We start from the raw sequence: 10,549 nt of genomic DNA, 5'->3' as shown, positions 1-10,549 counted from the left end.
GGGACGGACCCCCAGCCGGGCCGGGCCGGGGCGGGCCGGGGCGCGGCGGCGCCGTCGGGGGAGGAGCGGCAGCGGCGGGGCCGGGGCTCCCCGCGGCGCTGCCGCGCCCGCCTGGGGGCGCCCCCCGACGGGGCGCGGGAGCGGGAGCCGCCCCGGCACCGGGGGCTGCGGGAGCAGCGGCGGAGGAGGTTGAGCCGCCCCACGGGGGGCCTGGGCACCCCCCGGCGTCCTCCCCCCCCCCCCCAGTCCCCTCGAGGAGGCTCCTCGCTGGCTGCCCTTATATAACGCTCCCGTAATCTCCTTACTGCCTCCCCACGGGGCCAAGGGCATCGAGCGAAGGCTGGGGATTAGGGGCAGCAGTCACGAGTGGGAGCTGGCAGAGTCCCCGGTGGGGCCAGGCCGCCCGCTGCCCCCCACTGCGGGCACCGTCACCCCAAGAAGCCTTCCTGGAGGGGCTCGGGGCTCCGCAGGCCCCAGGGCTCCCTGGCTCCGGGCCCTGGCTGTCACCTCCGCTCAAGGGATGCTCAGCTCCGGGAGAGGGGCGCTGGGGCAGGCTCCCCTCCCAGGGTGACAAGTCACCCCCTGTTCTTCTGACAGCAGCTCATGTACAAGAGCAGGATTGGGCTGAGCCTCCCCCCGCGCAGGCCCCTCTCACCTTGGGCTGCCCCCCAGGACCGTCCTCCCCCCCACACCACCCCCCATCCAGCTGCTGCAGGGGACGAGCGCCCAGCAGGCAGGTATCAGGACGGGAGCCTTCTGCTTCGGAAGCAGATAATCCACAGGGAATTGGCCCCTGCAAGCCTATTAAAATCCAACAGGAGACATCCAGCTGTCAGGCCCCCGCCCAAGGCAGCAGGAATTAAACCGCACCTCACGCAAGCCCCAGCTGGAGAGGCCAGAACAGGGCAGGGGCCCAGCGAGACAGGACGCAGCCTGCTCCCCCCAGCCCGCGAGAAGCAGAGGGATGAACCCAACCGCCCCCCTGAGCCTCCCACCGGTCAATGAGCAGCAGACGCAGTGCAGCAACATGTCTCGCCATCCAAGCTTTATTCCTGCGGCAGCAAATCGCCCGCGGCCCAGCGGCAGGGCTGGGGCAGGCCAGGGCGCCAGCAGCCCCTCTCCCAGAATCGCCGATCTGCTGGACTGGGCCGGGAGGGGGACGCTGGCTGCCCCCAGCCACGGGCAGAGGGTCACCGAATGGCAGCGCCTTTCCCCGCGTGCCGTCCCTGCCTTCTCGCCTCTACTCGCTGCCCCCGCAGAGCCAGGGAAGGCACCGTGCCGTGCTGGGAGCCGCCGGGGCCGGGCTCTGCGTCCGGCGGGGTTAGCGCCGGCCTCGGCGAGGGCTCGTGGGTGAGACAGCTTGGTCAGCCCCGGCCGCAGAGCGACCCGCGGGAGCCGTGAAGCAGTGCAGAGAAGAGCAGGGAGAGGGCGCGGGCACCGCGCCGCCTGCTCCAGGGGTAAGGCACGTCCACCCGCCCTGCGTGGGGCAGGGGGTCTGGGCAAGGCAGAGGGAGCGGAGGCGAGGCGCCCACCCGTGACCGGGGGGGGACCCGGCCCCCTTCCTCCCCTGTCTGCAGAGGGGATGGGCAAGGAGGCACACTCCCACCAGCGATGCACGGCTGTGCCCGACGGTGGGGCTGGCTACTGGGGACACCACGGAGCGGCTAACGAGGGGAGGGACGCCCACCCACCGGCGGCGATTAGCCGGGCCAGGCGCAGGCCGTGGGCGCCCTGCCCCCTGGCGGCACCGGGGGGACGGTCACGGGGACCACGGCCACCGGGACCACGGCCACCGGGACCACCCCGTGCAGTCCTGCTCCGGGCTCCGCGCCCCAGCCCCACTGCAGGGGACGGGCACCGCCTGCTCCCGGCCTCGCCGCAGCGCCCCCCGCGCGGGGATCGGAGCCCGGCTCAGCCCCCGCGGAAGGATTAGTCCCCTGCAACCAGCTGTTATCAGCAGCTGCGCTCCCCCTGGCGCCCCCCCAGCCCTCTTTGGTCCACGTCCCGCTGCCACGGGCTCGCTCCAGCGGCACGGCTATAGCCGGCTGCGGACGGACTGCAGCAGCGTCTCCAGCTGGCTGTCTAGGGACAGCTCGTCCCCGTCGTTGGTGATGACCCAGTCGAAGGCCACCCCCTGGTCCAGGCCGCACTCGGACTCCGCGTCGTCCACCCCTGGCAAGGAGCGGAGCCCCCGGTGAGGTCCCTGGCACCGGTCCGGCCTCGGTCGGCACCACCGCGGTGTCGCCCAGGCGCCTGCTGCGGGGGCACAGCTGTGGGAGCTGCGGGGCTTTGGCTTAACCCGGGTCACATCCCGATGAGCCAGGCTATCCGGGATGCACCACTCACCCACGACGAAGACCCAGTTCCTCCTCTTCCTCGTCTCCTCGGTGGCCACGACCCTGACGGTCTGCACCACGTCCCCGTAGACGTCCCGGAACCACTCCACGTCGGAGAGGCGCCGCGTGTCGCTCACCACCTGCGGGCCGGGAGCCGTCAGCGGCCGCCCCGCGTGCCCCCCACCCCAGGCCCGGCCCTGCTCACCCACACCGGCTGCGCCGCTCCCTCCACCACGATCCTGCAGAAGAAGCCGGGGTCGGCGCCGCGCTTCTCCTCGCCCCAGCGGATCATGTCCTGCCTGTAGGTCTCCTTGTAGGCGCTGGCGTCCAGGAGCCGCTGGAAGTCCAGGCCGTGCTCCTGCGGGCAGAGGGGGTGAGCGGGGCGCCGGGGGCTCATGGCGCGGCGCGGCACGGCGCGGCGGTACCTTGGCATACTGCTCCTTGAGGGGTCCGGACAGGCGGAGGATGGTGCACACGTCGGGGCCCAGCCTGCGGGAGCGCGGGCTCAGCGGGACGGCCCCGGCCAACCGGCACCCAGCCGGCCCCACCGACCCGGTACCGTGTCCCGGCACGGCCGAACCGCTGGGGACCCAAAGGGCCTTTCCTCACCCTCCTCCGGACCCAGTACCGGCCCGACTCCCAGCCCAGCTCCCCACTACCGGCCCAGTTCCCCCCAGTACCAGCCCAGACCCAGGCCCAGCTCCGCCAGTACCGGCCCAGTTCCCCAGTACTGGTCCAGCACCAGCTCCCCCAGTACTGGTCCAGTTCCCTCCAGTACCGGCCCAGAACCAGCTCCCCCAGTACCGGCCCAGTTCCCCAGCTGGTCCAGCACCAGCTCCCCCAGTACTGGTCCAGTTCCCCAGCTGGTCCAGCACCAGCTCCCCCAGCACTGGCCCAGTTCCCCAGTACTGGTCCAGCACCAGCTCCCCCAGTACTGGCCCAGTTCCCCAGTACTGGTCCAGCACCAGCTCCCCCAGTACTGGTCCAGTTCCCTCCAGTACCGGCCCAGAACCAGCTCCCCCAGTACCGGCCCAGTTCCCCAGCTGGTCCAGCACCAGCTCCCCCAGTACTGGTCCAGTTCCCCAGTACTGGTCCAGCACCAGCTCCCCCAGTACTGGTCCAGTTCCCTCCAGTACCGGCCCAGAACCAGCTCCCCCAGTACCGGCCCAGTTCCCCAGCTGGTCCAGAACCAGCTCCCCCAGTACTGGCCCAGTTCCCCAGCTGGTCCAGCACCAGCTCCCCCAGTACTGGCCCAGTTCCCCAGTACTGGTCCAGCACCAGCTCCCCCAGTACTGGCCCAGTTCCCCAGTACTGGTCCAGCACCAGCTCCCCCAGTACTGGCCCAGTTCCCCAGTACTGGTCCAGCACCAGCTCCCCCAGTACTGGTCCAGTTCCCTCCAGTACCGGCCCAGAACCAGCTCCCCCAGTACCGGCCCAGTTCCCCAGCTGGTCCAGCACCAGCTCCCCCAGTACTGGTCCAGTTCCCCAGTACTGGTCCAGCACCAGCTCCCCCAGTACTGGTCCAGTTCCCTCCAGTACCGGCCCAGAACCAGCTCCCCCAGTACCGGCCCAGTTCCCCAGCTGGTCCAGAACCAGCTCCCCCAGTACTGGCCCAGTTCCCCAGCTGGTCCAGCACCAGCTCCCCCAGTACTGGCCCAGTTCCCCAGTACTGGTCCAGCACCAGCTCCCCCAGTACTGGCCCAGTTCCCCAGTACTGGTCCAGAACCAGCTCCCCCAGTACTGGCCCAGTTCCCTCCAGTACCGGCCCAGAACCAGCTCCGCCAGTACCGGCCCAGTTCCCCAGCTGATCCAGCACCAGCTCCCCCAGTACTGGCCCAGTTCCCCAGTACTGGTCCAGCACCAACTCCCCCAGTACTGGTCCAGTTCCCTCCAGTACCGGCCCAGAACCAGCTCCCCCAGTACCGGTCCAGTTCCCCAGTACTGGTCCAGCACCAGCTCCCCCAGTACCGGCCCAGTTCCCCAGTACTGGTCCAGCACCAGCTCCCCAGTACCGGCCCAGTTCCCTCCAGTACCGGCCCAGAACCAGCTCCCCCAGTACCAGCCCAGTTGCCCAGCTCCCCAGTACTGGCCCAGGCCCAGAACCAGCTCCGCCAGTACCGGCCCAGTTCCCCAGTACTGGTCCAGAACCAGTTTCCCAGTCCCGGCCCAGTTCCCCAGCAGCGGCCTAGCCCTGGGCCCTGCTCCGCCGGCACCAGCCCGGGCCCGGGCGCAGCGCCCCCGCCCCGCCCCCCGCGCCGGCCCGGCGCCCCGGTACCGGCTCTGTATCTCCTCGGCCACGAAGTCCTTCCCCGACTTCCTCTTGCCGCTGAGCAGCAGCACGGCGCGGGGGGCCGCCGCCATGGGCCCCGCAGCGCCCGCTCGCCCGGCGCGCACCACCGCCGCGCGGCCGGGGGGCGCCGCCGCGGGGGCGCCGGCTCGGGGGGGGCCGCCGCGGCCCGGTCGCCCCGGCGCCAACGTTCAGGGACCCTGCGGCATCGGCACCGGGGGCTCCCGGCGGCGGGGGCGGCGGGGGGCGCCCTGCTCCGGGAGGGCGTTTTCCCCCCCCCGCCGGGGAGCGGGATGGTACGGCCCGGAGGGGGCGTGGCCTGAGGGCGGCGCTGGCTCCGCCCCCGCGCGGGGCGCCCGCGCAATGCCGCCCCCTGCAGGGCGGGAGCGGGCGCAGCGCCGAGCCCCGACGGGGCGGCGGGACGCGCCTTGGGGCTGCAGCCTCTGCCCGCCCGCCCGCCCCCTCCCCAGCCCCGGTGCCCCCCGCGGCGCGGTTCCCCCTCAAGCAGCCCTCGTGCTCCCGGGGCCTCGCACGCCCCTGACTCCCCCCGCAGCCCCCCCCGGCCCAGCCCTCTCAGGCAGCACCAGCCGCAGCCTTGACCAGCGGTGACTTTATTGCGTCTATGGCAGTGCAGCATCACACGGGGTGCGGTAGTGCCGGGGCCCACAGCGCCCGGCCCGGCTGGGACGGGGCAGGGGGAACCCGGAGCCACGGGGCCTCACGCCCGGGGCTGTACAACTGCATGTGGAGCAACCGCAGCCCAGGCAGCCCCACCGACCTCCCACCAACGGCCCCGCTAGGGGCCCCTGCCCCGCACAGGCTGGGGGCCCGCGGGGCAGGACACAGTGCATTAGACAGACGCCTGCAACGGGGCCAGCTGCCCCCTACGCACTACGCAGCCTGCCTGGCTCTACCCTCGCGGCCGGCCCTCGGGGTCCCACGCAGGGCTGGCCCCTCCGTGCTGCTGGGTGCTCTTCCTGTGGTGCTCCTTCTTGACAAAGCTGCAAGAGAAGAGGGGCCATGAGGGTGTCCCGGGGCCCTGGGTCCCGGCCCTGCGTGGCCCCTCCCATCCCAGCTCACCTGCTGTCCCCCGAGTAGTGCTGCAGCACAAACTCCTCGAAGCCGTCGGCCGCCTTCTTGTCACCCTGCTCGCGCCGCGCCAGGTCTTCCAGCAGCTCTTCCACATCGTCCACGAAGTCCACGAAGCGCAGGCGGTCGTGGGCAAAGGTGCCATCGGCCCCGAAGACGCCCTCCAGCCGCGCAGCCAGCCCCGTGAAGTGCCCCCCCCAGCCCAGGCGCCCCATGAAGCCCTGCAGCAGCTGCATGAACTGCGCCTTCTGCACCGGCTCCAGCGCGGCCCCCAGCACCTCCCGACCCTCCTTGCGGGCACAGTCGGCCACCCCCGAGCAGCCCTGGGGTGCCCGGTACTGGCTCAGCGGGGGCAGCTCCCGCGGGCCAGCACAGCCGCCGGGAGCTGCCCCCGCTGAGCCAGCTACCGGGCACCCTCAGGGCTGCTCGGGGGTGCGCCGACCTGTGCCCGTTGTGGCTTGCCCTGCTCCCTCTTCTCCCTGCCGCCCCGCTCGCCCGGCTCGTGGGGGGCCTCCCCGGTGCCGTTGCCGCTTGTGCCGCTTACTCTCCTTCTTGTCGGCTTTGAACGGCTTCTTCCAGTGCTTGGGGAAGGGCTCGGCCCCCTCTGCCTGCACCTCCTGGCCCAGGTGCTGCTCCAGGACACTCAGCTCCTCCAGGAGCCGCTCGAGGTTCCCCGAGGCCTGGGCTCGCTCCAGTGCACCCGCCAGCTCCTGCCGCACCGAGGCCAGCAAGCCACGCTGCCTGGCCACCTCCTGCCGTACCACGGGCTCGTCACCGGCTGGGACACCCGGACCGTGGGGCTGCTCTGCCACCGGCTGCCCGGCCTCCGGTGCCCGGGGCTGGGGGCCACCGGGGGCCCCCGCAGCCTGTAGGCGCTGCAGCTCGGTCTGGGCCATGCGGAGCGCGGCAGCCTCCTGCTGCAGCGCCGCGCGGAGCTGCGCGTTCTCCGCTGCCAGGCTCTGCTGCTGGGCCCCGGCCGCGGCCGCCTCGCCCTCGCTCTTCCGCAGCAGTGCCTGCAGCTCTTCCTTGTGCGCCTGCGGAGAGCGCGGGGAACCGTGAGCACCAGGGCCACGGCACCAGCACCGTGCCGGGGGGACCCGGGGCGCACGGCAAGGGAGAGCATGTGGAGGACCTCATGCAGGCAGTGCTGGGGCTGCAGCACCCGGCTCTGCCCGCTCACCCACCTGCAGCTCAGCCTGCATGAGCCGAATGTCCTGGTTCTCCTTGGCCAGCCTGTCCAAGAGGAGGCTCATGGACTGCATGCTCCGGGGGTCCCCGGCATCCGACAGGGGCTTCTGCGGTGAGTCCTGGGGAAGAGCCAGGATGTGACCCTGAGGGTGCCGAGGACGTGGCCTCCCCTTTGCCTGCTCAGCAGGAAGGCATTGAGCCCCTGCTGTCCCCGCTTACCGTGCCATCAGCAGGCAGCGGCGACTCCTGCTCCCCTTCTGCAACGTCCCGGGTCACCACGCTCTCCATGGGGCCTGGCAAGGACCAGGGATGTCAGGCCACATCTGTGTGACAGGCTGCACCGTGCCCGGGCAGAGGACAGGCCGAGCGGCCGGGGCTGATGCCAGGCACGGCCCCACGGCAGAGCAGACCACGGTCCCCCCCGTACTCACCATCTGCCAGGTCATAGATGCCACCTAGGGAGGGGAACAGGCAATGAGGGAGGTGCCGGGGGCCCCCTCCCGCCCCTGCCCTGGGCTCCCTCACTCACTGGAGACGAGCAGCAGCCCCACGGCCACCAGCGCCAAGGCGCCCAGCAGGTACTTGCTCATGTTGAGCCCGTCCTCATCGCCGGTGTCCTGGGTGCCCCAGCGCGGGGCAGGCCCAGGGGGGGCAGGCCCAGGACGGGGTTCGTGGACCTGCCGCCTCCGGAGCCCCTCCACGTCATCGTCACTGCTGGTGCAGCTCCCCTCCTCAGCCAGCGGCCCTGGGGAGGGACAGGGACCTCCAGGACTGCCGCACCCCACAGCCCCAGCGCCGAACCTCCGCTGCGGGCCCTCCCCGCCGCCCCAGCACAGACTCACCCCAGCTCCGACTCCGCCAGGCTGGGCTGACCCCCTGCAAGGGACTGACCTGCTCTGCAGGTGTCGGGGCAGGGTCCTGGCTCGGCATCGGGCTCCTCCTGGGCGCAGCCATCCGGGGAGGTGCTGTCGGGGGCACCGGGTGCTGCAGAGCCGGTCAGGGTGGGCACTGCCCCCCCAGTGGGGCCCGGACGCTCTTCCAAGTCCTGGGGGAACAGACACAGCGGGGCTCCCTCCGCCCTGCCCTGGCCCCACAGCCGGGCCCTGCTGCTGACCCGGCCCCGTGCTCACCTCGAGCTCGCTCTCCCCGGGGCCCTGGCTCTGGCCTGGGAAGGAGGCCTCGCCATTCCCGCCGAGGGCGGCCGCTGCTGGTGAGAGCCCGGGACCGGCTGGTTGGGGGGCGTCCCGGGACATGGCCCATTCCTGTGATAACCGTGTGCCTGCCACCATGTCCTGGGTGCTATCCTCCTCCGGCTCCTCATCCTCTGGCGTGCGGGAGGCCAATTCCTGCTCCGGGCCCATCGTTTCGACAGGCAAGCCCTGGGAGCACAGGCAGCAGTCAACATGGTTTCCAGCTGGGTCTCCAAGCGCCTCTCTCCTCCCGGCCAGCCCTGCGGGCGCTTCCCTCGGCACCAAGCTCCCGGAGAGGGTGAGGGAATGGGGTCGCAGCTGGGGAGCTGCCACGAGGCTCCTGCCGGCACTGCCCCCGCAGGGTCCCTCCAACTGGGGCCACCCTCACCTCGGTGCCTGCCATCACCCAGCTGTTGTCCGAGTCCCGGGAGTTGGATTTCTCCGCCATGCCTGCTCCCGCCTGAGGACGGCCCGGAGCCCACCTGTGGGGACAGACGGACATTCACCCCACAGCCCAGGCCTGTCCCCACTGGCACACGGAGACCCAGGTGGGCACCAGCTGGCATGGAGGGCTCTGATCCCTCCTCTGCCTGCCAGGATGTCCCTGGCACCGTGCTCAGGCTGGGCTGATTTGACTGGCAAAGTGAATTCGTGAGCAGGAACAAAGAGGAACGTATGGGAGAGCTGCGGTCTCTGCACTGCGCCAAGCCGCAAGCACCAGGCGGGAGCGGGAGCAGCGGCCAGACCCCAAACGCTGCCCACCAGGCAGGGGACCCTGGCATCCGAGCTGCTCCGACCTCCGCCAAGGGGTCGAGGCGGCAGTGCCGGTGGCGCTAGCCCCGGAGCCGGGGAGAACAGCCCCAGCACACGTTTAGCACTGCCAAAATACCGTCTTCCCTTGGGCAGACGTGCTGCCCCCGCACTCCAGGCTGGCGGCACGGCTGCCCGCTGCGGGGGCCGGCCGGGCGCATTCCCAGAAGAGACGCCGAGTGCCAGGGATGGGAGCGGGGACGAGGCGGAACGTGGCGCCCAGAGCCGGCTGCTCGCTGGGATTCTGCACATTCCCAGCACAGCTGCGGAGGGGCCCAGCCCCCCCGGCCTGGCACCGGCCCAGCAGCGAAGGTGGGGGAAGAGCCCTGGGTGCTGCAGGGGGGGATTGCAGAGGTTCCCAAGGTGACAAAGGGCAGGAAAGTCTGCGCCTGGGCGGAGGCCTGGCCCAGGGACCGTTGCCTTCGAGGGCCTCCATCCCAGCCCGTCCTCTAGCCCGGCCCTCCTCACACCCCGCGGTGCGAGACCACCCCTCGGCAGTGACACCAGTTGCCAGCCCAAGACGGTGACCCGGGGAGATATTTTTAGCCGCCCATGATGCAGCCCAGCAGGTGGGATGGGGAGGAGGCGGCGAGGCCGCGGCACCCGCTTCGTCTGGCGGTGCCCGGCCCGCTTGGCAGCCCTGGCGTGGCTCGGGGCGCCGCGGCCGCCGTGGGCCCCGCAGGAAGGAAGCGGCTGCGTCTCAGCGCAGGGCTGCGCACGGGAAACTCTCCCCCCGCAGAAGCCATGGCAACGGGGTGATGGCAGAGCTCGCACAGCCATAATAGGAGCGTTATTTAGGGCAGCCCCGCACGCTGCGCCGGGGACCAGCTCGCGGCGCGGCCGGGGAGGCCTCTTCCGCCCTTCCGGCACGGGCAGCACCGCACCTGCGGGTGCCCGGCGCCACCGGCAGGGCCCTGCCCGGGGGAGCCCGCGGGCCCCCGTCCAAACACCTGCTCCGAGTCCCCGGAGGAGCCCGTCGAAGCCCCAGACCAGGGCACCCGCCCCGGCAGCTCCCGCACCGCTGCGCCCGGCTCTGCCGCCAGCCGGGCTGGTGCCGGGGCCCGGAGGGACCCAGGAGCCCCCCCGGGGGGGGGGGCCCGCAGCCCCGCTCCCGCCTTGGCACCCGCAGCGCCCGGCTGAGCTCTGCGCCCCCCCCGCGCTGCCAGAGCCGACGGAGCTGCCGCGGAGGCGCCGTCCCGGGCGGCGCCCCCAGACGCCGCAACCCTCTTCCCGCGGCGGCCGCCCGAGCCCCGCGCCCGCCCGGCCCGGGACGCTGCTGCCGGGGCTGCCGGCTCCGTCGGGGCTGCCGGGGCAGCGACACGGCGACACGTCGCTCCCCGCCCGGGCGGGTCAGGGAGGGGCCGGAGGGCGGCTCAGAGCCGGGCGAACCGGGCCGGGCCGGGCCGGGCGAACCGGGCCGAGGGGCGGAACCGGGCCCGGGGCAGCCGGGGCGAACCGGCGGGGGTGCCGGGAGAGCCGAGGGCGGACCGGGCCGGGGGAGGGGGGGGGGGGTGCCGCGGCGAACCGGGCCGGGCGGTACCTGGCGCCGCTCGGGGGGGGGCGATGTCGCGTCCCGGCGCCTCGCGGCAACTTTGTATCGAACTCCGCAACTCGCTACATTCGGGAACGGGCGCGCACGTGACGCCCGC

The 10,549-nt window shown here is 72.4% G+C and overlaps 2 protein-coding genes across 2 annotated transcripts; both read right to left on the bottom strand.

The window, feature by feature from the left end:
• Positions 1 to 1,953: 1,953 nt before the first annotated feature.
• On the bottom strand, positions 1,954 to 4,734 carry PMVK (phosphomevalonate kinase). The gene is made up of 5 exons (XM_067313186.1): positions 4,612 to 4,734; positions 2,762 to 2,825; positions 2,542 to 2,694; positions 2,347 to 2,476; positions 1,954 to 2,172 (listed from the first exon to the last, which is right to left on the bottom strand). The coding sequence occupies exons 1-5, from the start codon at positions 4,695 to 4,697 to the stop codon at positions 2,036 to 2,038; spliced, it is 570 nt and encodes a 189-aa protein (XP_067169287.1). The 5' UTR covers positions 4,698 to 4,734; the 3' UTR covers positions 1,954 to 2,035.
• Positions 4,735 to 5,217: 483 nt separating this feature from the next.
• Positions 5,218 to 10,543, bottom strand: PBXIP1 (PBX homeobox interacting protein 1). Its single transcript, XM_067313213.1, is given in 10 exon segments — positions 5,218 to 5,624; positions 5,704 to 6,746; positions 6,897 to 7,019; positions 7,120 to 7,193; positions 7,332 to 7,355; positions 7,430 to 7,645; positions 7,792 to 7,945; positions 8,031 to 8,279; positions 8,479 to 8,572; positions 10,441 to 10,543. Coding segments are annotated over 9 exon segments (2,034 nt in total). The 5' UTR covers positions 8,539 to 8,572; positions 10,441 to 10,543; the 3' UTR covers positions 5,218 to 5,533.
• Positions 10,544 to 10,549: the final 6 nt, after the last annotated feature.

The sequence above is a fragment of the Apteryx mantelli genome, chromosome 31 (genome assembly GCF_036417845.1).
Source record: "Apteryx mantelli isolate bAptMan1 chromosome 31, bAptMan1.hap1, whole genome shotgun sequence".
NCBI classification, from domain to species: domain Eukaryota; kingdom Metazoa; phylum Chordata; class Aves; order Apterygiformes; family Apterygidae; genus Apteryx; species Apteryx mantelli.
Note: the sequence above shows the minus strand (reverse complement) of the source record. Positions and strands in the feature narration are given on the sequence as shown.